This window comes from Mytilus edulis, chromosome 12 (assembly GCF_963676685.1).
Source record: "Mytilus edulis chromosome 12, xbMytEdul2.2, whole genome shotgun sequence".
NCBI classification, from domain to species: domain Eukaryota; kingdom Metazoa; phylum Mollusca; class Bivalvia; order Mytilida; family Mytilidae; genus Mytilus; species Mytilus edulis.
Window position 1 is genome coordinate 54,941,776 of NC_092355.1, and position 13,728 is coordinate 54,955,503.

A 13,728-nucleotide genomic window follows, 5' to 3' on the forward strand; every position below is an offset into this window, starting at 1 on the left:
TTCTGCGACAAAAATCGTTACCAATAGCATCACATTCCCACAATTTATCATCACATTACCATGATGGTCAAAAGACTTGAAGAACACAACAACCTATGTAGTCTTTTATGCATTCCTTGAGCCATGAAAATGAGGCCAAGGACATGCGACATATGTCTGACTGAACCTTAACATCAAAAGGCATGTTTATGGATGTAATATAATTTGTTTAGCTTTTCCACTTTCTGTTTATAAAACTCTAAACAAACTTTTTATTCAAAGTTTCTATATAAGTAACCATGTCTCAAATCCTACAACACTCCTCACGTCATTAAAGTAAGACAATAGTCTCTGTGGATAAAAAATCTTGCTAAAAGCTTTTAAAACTGAACCATGAAAATGTGGCTATGCAATGCTAATAGTAAGTTAGCAAAATTCAAATTGTCTAATTCTCAATCATATTCATGAAACTTAAAAGCTTTATATATAGCTTCATAACATTACAGCATTTGAGGCTTAACTTAACAAGACATTTTGTTTAAGAACACAGATAAGAACCTTTTCATGTGTTGGTGTATATGCTTTTCCAGAGATATATGTGTATATATGTCTCTGGCCTTTCTTAAATGTTTTCTTATTATTTAGAAAATTAGGTGTTAAATCAAGGTCTTTGATAACTTTGCTTTAAATTATTCACTTTTTAATCTTTAATAGGAAGATTTATAGCTTGATATTGTTTAGACAGCTCTCTATCATTGAAGACTGTATTTTGCCCACTTAAATCCCATTCTTTAAAATATATAGAGTTTTTGATCTGTCACATCAAAAAATAAAAATTGAAAATAAATTCAATCTTGTTTTCTTAAAATATAACAGAATATAAAAAATAAATGGTAGATTTACAGTACTATCCAGGCTAATGATCTTGCTTCGAAATGAACATGCCTATGCAGAAAGATATACCTGTATATATCAGACTTGAAGACATTTTCAAATCCTCAATTCAGACAATTATATTTTTCTATTCTTTATTTGTAAAATGTATCTTGAATGTATTGAACATATCCAAGATGACAGTACCTCACATATACAAACATGGAATCTCATAAAACAGTGAGAGAGGCATAAACACTGAAACATTAAACTGATAATTTATTCATTCATTAACATAAAATATTTTGAACTCTATCAAATTTCAAAATCTAGGTCCTCATCATTCAAGTCATCAACTTTAAACAAATGTTTTGTACCTGGCTGTTTCTGGATACAATTCATGACGATTTCTGTGTCATCTGCATTATTGCTGAGAGGAAACTTTTGTTTGTTTGCTGAGTTACCTCCCTTTTTCATAATAGAACCTGTTGCATTAGTATTAGTATTTATAGGATATAAGACATTACTTGAAAAATTAGTAACATTGTCTTGGGACAATTTGACCCCATTCATGACTTTGGGAGAAAATAACTCTTCTTTCTTGAAGGCAGGAAATTTGTTTGTGACAAACCCTTTAGGTGACCTCTCAATTTTATGATGAAAATATTTTTGGCAATTTGAAGAGTCAGACTCTTCTTCTTGTGATGACTGAGATTCCTGAAACTTTTCGACGGGATTAACAGTAAAATATATGCCCTGATCATCATCACTATCATCACTAGAGCTCATGGTCTCGTCCTCAACAAATTGTCCCCATTTAGAACTCTTGGCTTCAATGGTAGTTGTTGATTCCTTCGATTTTACTGTTTCTTCTTGATTTATCCTGGAGTCAAAAATATCAGTCAATTTTGATGAATTGTTTATTCCTGTGTCATTAACACCTTCAGATGGGTAACCATAACCTCTAACCTTTGCACTCTGACCTGTAAATGTTAAACTAGAAAAATCTTGTTTACTAGTACTACCTTCTGCAAAAGGTTTATCTGTTTTGTGATTAAGCTTATTTCTACTTTTGATTTTGTTGTATATATTCTCGTCAGATGCTGTATCCATAGCAACAGTTTGTTGTTCTTTGAAAGGATGTATAGCCCTAAAATTGTTTGCAGATGATGTAGGATTGTCTTTGGAATATTCATCACTTCTTTTGGAATTTTGTTGCCAGTTTCTGAAAAAAATAACGATAATCTTATTATGATAAAATGAAAACACTTTTTTGTTAGGATAATAAAAATACCACTTCTTTCAAGGTTTTCATTTATTTACCTGTGCACATTATTGCGAAAGCTGGTGTCATCATGAATGTTACATTTCATTTGAAATTAAAGAACCTTACTGAGTGGGCTAACATATCCCACGCCCCCACATTGTCACTGGACAAACAAAATAACTGTAAGAAAAAAAATTAAATCATAATTTCCTGTCGATATCAGTGGTCGATATGCACATCTACATTAAGTATATCCTTGTAATCTAAAAGGTTTCATGAAATTATGTTGTGTGGTTTCAGAGGAGTTGCAATGACAAACTGTTGCAGTAGTATATTGAGACAAATAAGTTCAAAGGGGTGCAACTCCTAGAAAAAAACTCGATTCATTGTAATTTCAACTGTTAAACTGTTGCAGTAGTATATTGAGGCAAATAAGTTCAAAGGGGCGCAACTCCTAGAAAAAAATCTGAATCATAATTTCCTGTCTATATGCACATCTACATAGTGCCACTTGACATATATGGAGAAGACGTTCTAAGTTGTAAAACTTGTGTCCAATCCTATTGTCAATGTTTTTTTTGGACAATAAAATATGTTTAAACTTAGTGCCAAAGAAGTTTTATGTTTTTAGATTTGGTCTGAATAACAGCTCTCACTTCCCAGGGGTTTCATTATTTTTTTAGACTGGTGGTACCTTTCAGATTTTAGGGGGAACCAAACCCAAAGGGCGAGTGGTCTGGGGGCCGCCTAAGGCCCCCAGTGGGTCCAGGGCTAGCCCTGGTAGGGGGGCCAGGGGGGCAAAGCCCCCCGGAAGCTCCTGGATTTTAGGGATTTCAGCCTTAATTTTTTACTTTAAAAAATAGGGAAAAGTCTGTAATATTTGCTTCAATTTTGGGTAAGTTAACATTGAATTGTTTTTTTTTTCTAGAGTAATTATCTGAAAATACATTGCTTATAATTATTTTGTAATCAGTTATAAAATATGTATGGTCTAAAATCTCGTCAGATAGTATATTTTGTAAACGTAACAGTTATATATGTTACTTCAGATTGTTTCACGAAGTCTTACACTAAAAATTTCCTGCAGACAGCAGTCATTTAAATCACAACATAGAACACATATCGAGAAAACGGTGATCAGGGACAACGTACGGTCCAACGGAAAACGAACTGATTTGATACAATTAACGATTTTCTGAATTTCATAGAATGTTCACCTTTATTAAACCTTTTATTCATAAAATAATCTGTGATACAAGCTGCTTTCCTTTTCTTAGACATAGTTATGTTGTTGTTGTTTAAATTCATCAACAATTTGCTGCTTGAAAATATAGTGCTAAATCATTGCATTTTAAAGCACTCTTACGATACAGATACAGACACGTGGTTTATAAGTATCACTTCTCCTTACTTTGGAGGTGTACCTAAATTGGCAGAAGATATATCTATACTTTAACGCGGACCTCGACGAAGACACCTTTAAACATACACATGAACGGCGTACACGGAGATTATCACTTTAGGAAAGAAAGAAATTAGATTTGAACCAAACGATTTCAAAAGAATTTTACACATTATTTTTTTTGGTATTTTTATTTTTTCTGCCGGTACCAGACGCTTCCGTAGGCGGGTAAAAGTACCGGGTACCGGCTCTTAATGAAAGCACCGACTTCCTCCCATGTTAACACCTTAAAAGGCGTTTAATGTTGTCAAAAGACTCTAATTACCTCTTTCTAGCCATTCTTTTTTGTTTTTGAAAACCATCAAATTTACTTTTATCTGTTGTGTACATTTCTTCTCCTGACTCATCTGGCTGATTTGTTGTTTCCGAGTTATCTCCCATTTCTTCTGTAATATCCACATACTTTGACCACTTCCCTGATTCTGTCTGAGGTAATTTTTCATTCCTTTCAGCTTCATCATCATCATTAATATCATTATCATACTGAATAATATAATTAACCAGAATTGTTAGTGAACTTATAAAAGTATACTTTTGCCAATCAAATTCAGTTATCTCCCCTTATCTCCCCTGAACATGTTTTGAATAAGATTATATTTATTCAATACCTACTACATAAAACATTTATGTTACTGGTGAAAAATTACTTTTTCCCCCCTTTAAATTAAATTAAGTTTTAATTTTAAATCAGAATTGACAATTGTGATTGCTGAAAAATTATTGAATAATGATTGTAGTTGTCATGGAATTGTAATTTATTTATAATATTATAATCAAACAAAAATGAATGCAAAGGGCGATTAAAAACCCAGACCCAACCAAATGATCAAAACTATTTCTATAAAGAAATAAAAATTTGACCTAAATCCAAATATGTTGTTTTAGGACATATTGATTTCAGATTCAGTCATGTTTGGCAAATATGACTGTTTCCGGGACCTTTCGTACTGTATTTACCTGTATGAATGAACAACTGCTTTGACCAGCATCTGTTGAGGCGCTACACTGGTTTTCAATTGTATCCCTGTTTCCTTGTTCAGCTCGTAACAAATTTAGTTTCTGTACATGCTGTCTACAATCATAACCAGATCCTCTTCCAAATACCTGCTCAAATGTAAACACATTAAAGAATTAAAGGGGTTATATTAGCACTTGTCAATTCATATGTGGAGCAGGATCTGCTTACCCTTTCAGAGCACCTGAGATCACCCTAAGTTTTTGGTGGGGTTTGTGTTGCTTATTCTTTAGTTTTCTATGATGTGTCAAATGTACTATTGTTTGTCTGTTTGTCTTTTTCAGTTTTAGCCATGGTGTTGTCATGGTTGTCAGTTTATTTTCGATTTCGAGTTTGACTGTCCCTCTATCATAACTGTGATGGTTTGTAATATAGATATATGAGCAGGAATGGTTAAATACATGATCATTCAATTGGAGATTTTTCGCAAAAAATATTTACAACAAAAAGCAGATATCTTCAAGTCAAAGGTTTAAATTTATGTGGTTTTTTTTTTAATAGCTGTTTTTGATCATCCATAACAATTTCTGTTTTAGTAGGGAATTGTTTAGGGCTATTCCAGAAAAAATGTATGGGGGGGGGGGGGGGGGGTTGGAAGGCACATTGTATTAATAATACATGGGTGATGGGTAGCAGAGCAACTTTTCACACTATAATGCAGTATAATTCTCAATTACAATTGTCTGGGTGGCGGGTGCTGACAAAAACTGCCTTACACCCCCCCACACATTTTTTTCTGGTATAGCCCTTACATGATTCATCTGAATTACAAAAATAGCGAAACTATATCTTTTGTGAAAAATTCTCTTTCTAACAGTATGTATTTCTCCTAAAACATAAGACAAGTGAGATAAAAACTAGAACTTTGTTATATATTTTCATATAGATATACCCATCTTTTAATCATTGACTATAATTTAAGATCTAAGTACATGTATTTGTAAGAAAAGATATAAGTGACTGGACATGCTAGATTGGGTTTGGTGACTGTGTAGACTGTAGCTTTTTTGAGGCCCCTCATGGGGGGGTCCTAGTAATCACATAATCACCATTTTTTTGCCAATATAATCACATAATCATTAAATATTTGCTTATCTTTAGTAATCAAATAATCATAAACTAAAAATACAGTCCTAGGTAATCAAATAATCATGAAATATTTGGCTTAATAATCAAATAATCATTAAAAAAACGGCCAAGTAATCACATAATCAAAAACCCCATGAGGGCCCTCTTTTTTCAATATGTTCAAAAAAATAGTCTATAGGTATTTTTAATCGTAATAATAACTTTTTTATAATGTCCATAGACAAATATTTCATGCATTGGTAGATTAAACAAGTTGGGTGGACTAATGGGCAAGGCCATAAAAAAGAATAGGTTTGTTTTCCCAAACGCTACCTACCCAGAAAAAAGCTGCCTACTCAAATTCTTTTATTGTCCTGATTTGAAAAAGTTTTTTTTTAATCAGATAGGCATGAAGACTAACAAACACCGGATACTTCAATTTCTCTTTTTGAAAAAAAAAAGAAAATGCCTTCCTACCTACCCACTGTCTCAACCTTTGGGTAGGGTTTGGGCAAACCAAAATATTTTTAATTGTGGCCCAAAGGACAGGAAGATTTGATTGCCATTGGATTGATCGATTGATTGTTGGTGTTTTAACTCCATTTTTGGGCTATTTCTTGGCGGGTCAGTTTTTATTTAAGGAGGAAGACGGAATGCCCAGAAAAACACCTGATTTTCGATAGGAAAACTGACAATAGTAGTCAATTATTATTGGAGTCAAGTGCACCAGCATGGGCAGGGTTTGAAGTCACAACATCAGTGTTGACCGGCTAGTCATGCTAGTGATTACACTGGTAGAACTACTGAGCCACTTGGCCACCAAGGCTCCTAACTGCCATTGGAATGAGTTTATGTTTGATATAGGTAGAAATTTAATAATTACCTTTTTAATGGACTGTTTTTCACCACATAATTTACAGTTCCATTTTGTAGATTTTTTTACTTGATGGACTTGAAATGTCTGACACTTGTAGCACTGTAAAACATTGAACTCTTGAGGCATCTAAAATCAGAAATACAATTTTATAATAAAACAAAAGAGTGCACACGCTGAAATGTCTCGCCTTCTTTACTAATCATTGATATTATGTTGATAGTCCTAAATATAAAGCTTTATTACAACTGTCACATAAACTCAACATTAACCAAGAAAACAAATCATTGATCAACGAACCATGAAAATTAGATCAAGGTCAGATGAACCATGCCAGATAGACATGTACAGCTTACAATTCTTCCATTCAACAAATATAGTTGACCTATTGGTTATAAATCAAGAAAAACAGACCAAAATACAAATGCATAACACTTAGCAATGAACCGTGAAAATGAGGTCAAGGTCAAACAAAACCTGCACGACTGACATATAGATCATAAAATATTTGCATACAGCAAATATAGTTGACCTATTGCATAAAGTATTAGAAAAATAGACCAAAACTCAAAAACTTAACTTTGACCACTGAACTGTGAAAATGAGGTCAAGGTCAGATGACACCTGACAGCTAGACATGTACACCTTACAATCATTCCATACAGTGGCTGATCCAGGGGGAGGATTCCTGGGGTTGGCCCTTTTTTTTGGACAATCAATGCATTTGAATGGGGACATAAAGTTGTCCTGGGTTGGGAACCCCCCCTTTTTTTAAATGGCTGGATCCACCCCTGCCATACACCAAATATAGTAGACCTATTGCATATATAGTATAAGAAAAACATAACAAAACACAAAAACTTAACTATAACCACAGTCACTGAACCATGAAAATGAGGTCAAGGTCAGATGACACCTGCCAGTTAGACATGTACACCTTACAGTCCTTCCATACACTGAATATACTAGACCTACTGCTTATAGCATGTATAGAATCTGAGATATGGTCTTAACCACCAAACCTTAACCTTGTTCACTGATCCATGAAATGAGGTTGAGGTCAAGTGAAAACTGTCTGATGGGCATGAGGACCTTGCAAGGTACGCACATACCAAATATAGTTATCCTATTACTTATAATAAGAGAGAATTTAACATTACAAAAAATCTTAACTTTTTTTTCAAGTAGTCACTGAACCATGAAAATGAGGTCAAGGACATTGGACATGTGACTGACGGAAAGTTCGTAACATGAGGCATCTATATACAGAGTATGAAGCATCCAGGTCTTCCACCTTCTAAAATAGAAAGTATTAAGAGATTAGCTAACGCCGCCGCCTGATCACTGTCCCTATGTCGAGCTTTCTGCAACAAAAGTTGCAGGCTCGACAAAAAATGGAGCTAAAAGTACAGGATGTATATGACAGCAAATTATATGTAATAAGAATAGATTAATTTTCCCAAAACAAGCACTGATTGTATGGTGGGGTTTGTGATGCTCAGTTTCTAGTTAAAATCTTTGACTATGTTGTGTTTGGTATGTATATATCATTTTTGGTCTTTTAATTCTTTTTGCCATAGGGTTGTCAGTTTTATATGTTCGACTTATGACTTTGAATATATCCATTTGGTATTTTTCACATCTTTTATAGCATGTATAGTATAAATCTCATGTTGATCCATTAAATGATTATACATGTATTAGCAAGACAACTTGTGTCAATCAGGGAACAGTATATATCTATCAGGGAATGAATCTGATAGGCTTTTAGATATAAAATTGATAAAATCTTAGACTCCACAAGATTTGTGGATTTTGGTAGCTCTAACTAAAAAACTATCAGACCTGCTCAATAAATTACTCACATAATTCTAATCGTAAATAAAGTTTTATCATAAAGAAAATATATTTTGTCATAAAACAAATTACCCAAATAATTGTGATTTATTTAATCATGTTAATGTCAAGTCAGTGTTTTAAGATGTTTTTTGAATTTGGGGAGGGTTTCTTATCGTCGAGTTGCAAGTTGCGAGTTAAGAAAGTCGAGTTGCAAGTTATAAAAGTCGAGTTGCGAGTTAAGAAAGTCGAGTTGCGAGTTATAAAAGTCGAGTTGCGAGTTAAGAAAGTCGAGTTGCGAGTTATAAAAGTCGAGTTGCGAGTTAAGAAAGTCGAGTTGCGAGTTAAAAAAGTCGAGTTGCGAGTTACAAAAGTCGAGTTGCGAGTTAAGAAAGTCGAGTTGCGAGTTATAAAAGTCGAGTTGCAAGTTGAGAAAGTCGAGTTGCGAGTTACAAAAGTCGAGTTGCGAGTTAGGAAAGTCGAGTTGCGAGTTACAAAAGTCGAGTTGCGAGTTAAGAAAGTCGAGTTGCGAGTTACAAAAATATTTTTTACACCGAATTTGATTCACATTTGATAAACAAAACATGCATGTACCCGAACTTAGTTATTCCCGTGATTGTGGGATTTGATACAGTTATACATTTTATGTGATACTTATTTATAAGAGTCAAATATAAGTTAAGTTCTGGAAGCATTTAAACAAAATAAATGTATCCTTAAAAGACGAGATCGATCTTATTTAATTCAATGCATTTACACTACAACATAAAAAGAACCAATCTGACCATAAATTACCTTTCGTAAACAAATAATCCTAAAATTAGAATAGTAAAGGAAATTCTGCATCTCGCGCGAACTATAACACATTGCAATATCATTGAGAAAATAGTTTGTTCATTGGAATTTCGTATGGACTTATTAATCATTATTTTGGATCATACATCACAAGTCATTAAACAAAGATATGTGTGTAGACTATCGCTAAATAACGAACGGCCAATGCGTTTGGAGATGAGGATTTACAGCAAACAAATAGAACTTATTGATTTAGAAGATAATAAAAAAAACCCCGAATCTATGCATGTTTACTTTTCGTATTCCATCCATCATTTTTAAACACGCCGAACATGCGCAGATTTATTTTCATATCTGAATATAACATTCACCTGAAAAAAGCGATCGATCTAAGCATTTACACTTGAAAAAAGATCGATTCAAATAAGATTGATCTTTTTAAAACTACATCGACATCTGGAAGTAGACTTTTTAAGACCGATTGAAGATCGATCTTTTCCGTTTTCATTATTCCATCCATCGTTTTGAAAAACGTGTGTTTTTGCCGCCAAACATAGGTAGTAATTTCCATGCAATCGTGAGAGATATGTACAATAAAAGTGAATTATGTGCTAAAATAGACAATGTGCTTACTTCTTATTTTTATTCCCAAATTGGAGTAGACTAAGGGGATATTTTGAATCCCAACCTTTTCAAGATTTTTATAAATGAATTTTACCGGATGCATTTAATGTAAACCCAGATGCTGTTGATATAAATGGCAGCAGATTTGACTGCTTATGTATGCAGAGGATCTTGTTATTTTTTGTCTAGTTCCAATCTATCTAAAACCAAAGTTAATATGTTTAACAAACCTGGAAAACTTTTGAAGGAATATTTGTATTGCGAAAAAGATATAAAAGAATGTGTTTACAATTATAAGTATCTAGGTTTAAAATGTATATTGACTTTAAAGCATGGAAAGGGAGAGTTATACAAAAAATCACTATAAGCAATATTCAAATTGCGAACTTCATCATCTGACAATCCAAGTAATTTTACTCTATAACATATATATATATATATGACCATACAATAAAACCTGTTTCAAAACTATCTCTGCAGCATGCCAGAAAGAACGTGAATATTTATTACAGCACCTTTACATATGAACGATTTTTTAGATGAATCCAATTTAAAATATATGAAATATATGAGTATATACCCATATGGTTATGACCATACGCGTATGGTCCAAATACTCATATGGTCCGGAACAAATATATGTTACTTAACAATGATAATTGTAATGATTTTATAGTTCAGGTCCTGTCTTGAATTAAATGTATGCGACTTATTTAGAATAATATTTCGTTTCAACGTATAAAATATGGCAGTGGCTGTTTTGTCGGCGCCCTTCAGAGTTATTTTACCAGCTCCAGCAGAATAGCGATTTATATAGAGTTTTGCTATTTTGCCGGTTTTATTTAAGTTAAAAATCACTTATAATTGACAATATCAAACATGTGAACACTATATAACTCAAGTTAAACCTAGTAAGTGACTCAGTTTAATAAGTTACCCAATACTTTAAAAAAATACTTATGAAATCACGATGTAGCAATAATCATTTTATACTTTCCAATTAAATCTCACCTGTAAAATGGCGCAAATGTAGTTTTTACAGTTTTTAGTATCTTTGGCAGCTACATTTATAAAATAAAGAATAAAAACGGGGAATGAGTCAAAGAGACAGCAACCAAATCAAAATATACAATTCAACCAAAGGTCATTGGGTCTACAACACAGCGAAAAATCACACACCTAGAGGGAGCCCTGAGCAGGCCCTGAAACACAATATTAGATAGATCAAGAATATAGACGCCATTCTATGCTGGTAAATATAAAGATGAACCAAAATTAAAACATATACAAGAGCAACATAGGCTAAAGGTTCCTGACAAAGGTCAGACACAAAAATGCGGCGGGTTTAAACTGGTTTTATTCACGCCCATCATATCCCCTTCATCTCTAGCCAATGTATAAGACATATATAATTTTAACATCCTCAATTATAAGTGTCACTGACAAACAATAAATTTTGCAGTCCCTAACGAATATTGCCCGGCTCTGCAGCTGCCCCAAAAAACCCACTTTAAACAAAATCTGCAGAAGGGGTGTTTTACATATATATATGTACTATAGTTTAGTTGCTATCTCCCTTTACGTTTAATACGACGGTGCTATGTAAAAAACTACTAGTATGTAATTTAAAAAAAATTAAACTGCAAGCCATCTGCTGTATTTCAAAAGGCTATCTGCTTCTTCAGAAAATATTGTACGTAGTTATTATCTAGTCCATTTTATTTTTACAAGAGACTCAGATAAAGTCCAAACCACAAAAATAATCAACAACACTGTGTTCAATTCTATAAGCAATCATTATTCCATAAAGATATACAGTTACACCAAAAAATTAAAATATTTTAGTTTCCAAATTTTTACGCAACTCGACTTTTGTAACTCGCAACTCGACTTTTGTAACTCGCAACTCGGCTTTTGTAACTCGTAACTCGACTTTCGTAACTCGAAACTCGACTTTTGTAACTCGCAACTCAGCTTTTGTAACTCGCAACTCGGCTTTTGTAACTTGTAACTCGACTTTCGTAACTCGCAACTCGGCTTTTGTAACTTGTAACTCGACTTTCGTAACTCGAAACTCGACTTTCTCAACTCGCAACTCGACTTTTGTAACTCGCAACTCGACTTTTGTAACTCGCAACTTGACTTTTGTAACTCGCAACTCGATTTTCGTAACTCGCAACTCGACTTTTGTAACTCGCAACTCGACTTTTTTAACTCGCAACTCAACTTTTGTAACTCGCAACTCGGCTTTTGTAACTCGTAACTCGACTTTCGTAACTCGAAACTCGACTTTTGTAACTCGCAACTCAGCTTTTGTAACTCGCAACTCAGCTTTTGTAACTTGTAACTCGACTTTCGTAACTCGAAACTCGACTTTCTCAACTCGCAACTCGACTTTTGTAACTCGCAACTCGACTTTCGTAACTCGAAACTCGACTTTTGTAACTCGCAACTCAGCTTTTGTAACTCGCAACTCAGCTTTTGTAACTTGTAACTCGACTTTCGTAACTCGAAACTCGACTTTCTCAACTCGCAACTCGACTTTTGTAACTCGCAACTCGATTTTCGTAACTCGCAACTCAACTTTTGTAACTCGCAACTCGACTTTTTTAACTCGCAACTCGACTTTCGTAACTCGCAACTCGACTTTTTTAACTCGCAACTCGACTTTCATAACTCGCAACTCGACTTTCTCAACTTGCAACTCGATTTTCTTAACTCGCAACTCGATACTCGACAACAAGTGAATCTCGAATTTGGGAACGCAATCGGTGCTATTTTTTTATTACCCTGTTTGCATTCTGTAGCATTCTGTGATAAAATGAATGCAATTATAACAAATTTAATGTGACAGATAACAAGTTTGATACACTGGCATCAATTTTAAACTGGTAGTTTGACATGTTTGAATGATATTTATAGATATATAATCAGAAATAATTAAAAGTATATGTTTTAAACATGTGTGTCATTGTGTGTTAATGCAGAGAAATATATAATACAATCATATGTCTCTGGTTAATGGTTTCTGTAATGTGTCTTTATTAACCCTTGTTTACTGATCATAATGATCGAAAATATTAAATCAGCTATAATTAGGCAGTATCAAGTTCCGTCAATATATTCTGTGTCAATTTTGACCTTAAGATCAGCATCAGGACAGCTAGTATCCAATCAAGGTGGGTCTCATTGGGGTCTAAGTGTGATGTGGGATTGGCCAATTTTTTTCAGCCTGACAGGTGAAAGTTGAATAATTAAGCGTGAAATTAGGAAACAAAGTACAGCGGGACATGGAAAATTTAATGCGCTATAGTATGGCAATGAGATATGGAATTCTCACTAAACAATAAGCGGCATCCAGGATCAGACGCCCATGAAGGGGGTTGGAACCCTTCTTTTTTATAACAATCAACACATTTGAATGGGGACATATAAGTTGGAACCCTTATTTATCCTTGGTTGGAATTCCACTTTTAAAAATGCCTGGATCCTGAGCACAGGCACTTGTTTCTATCAATATGGGGGTTTCTATCCATAACCGTACGAAAATTCGAACGAGTATGGATAGAAAACCCCATATTGACAGAAACAAGTGCCTGTGATCCTGTCAGAGTCATTTTCTCTACATTTTTGTGTTTTGATTTTTATATAGACATGATGTAAAGGATCAATTAGTGTGTATACAATATGATTAGGAAATTATAGCTTTACAGATGATTTTTTTAGCGAGTTTTGTTTTCTCGGAGAGATGTATACCTTCACTATACACTCATTCTGTAAAAATCGCCAGTTAAAATTCCCGCTAAATTTAATGTTTATGGAAATTCCCTAATGTGGAGTCATTATTGTGCAAAAGAAAACCACTTACAAATTCAGTAATTTACCTAAATTTTAAAAGAACAATGTCTATTATTTTACGAAATAATTAGAAAATA

General features: G+C 33.7%; 1 protein-coding gene across 1 annotated transcript; it reads right to left on the minus strand.

Moving 5' to 3' along the window:
- Positions 1 to 1,075: 1,075 nt before the first annotated feature.
- On the minus strand, positions 1,076 to 13,604 carry LOC139498837 (MRN complex-interacting protein-like). The gene is made up of 5 exons (XM_071287409.1): positions 13,550 to 13,604; positions 6,548 to 6,667; positions 4,539 to 4,685; positions 3,847 to 4,064; positions 1,076 to 2,077 (listed from the first exon to the last, which is right to left on the minus strand). Exons 2-5 carry the CDS (start codon positions 6,665 to 6,667, stop codon positions 1,168 to 1,170), a joined length of 1,395 nt encoding a protein of 464 aa, XP_071143510.1. The 5' UTR covers positions 13,550 to 13,604; the 3' UTR covers positions 1,076 to 1,167.
- Positions 13,605 to 13,728: the final 124 nt, after the last annotated feature.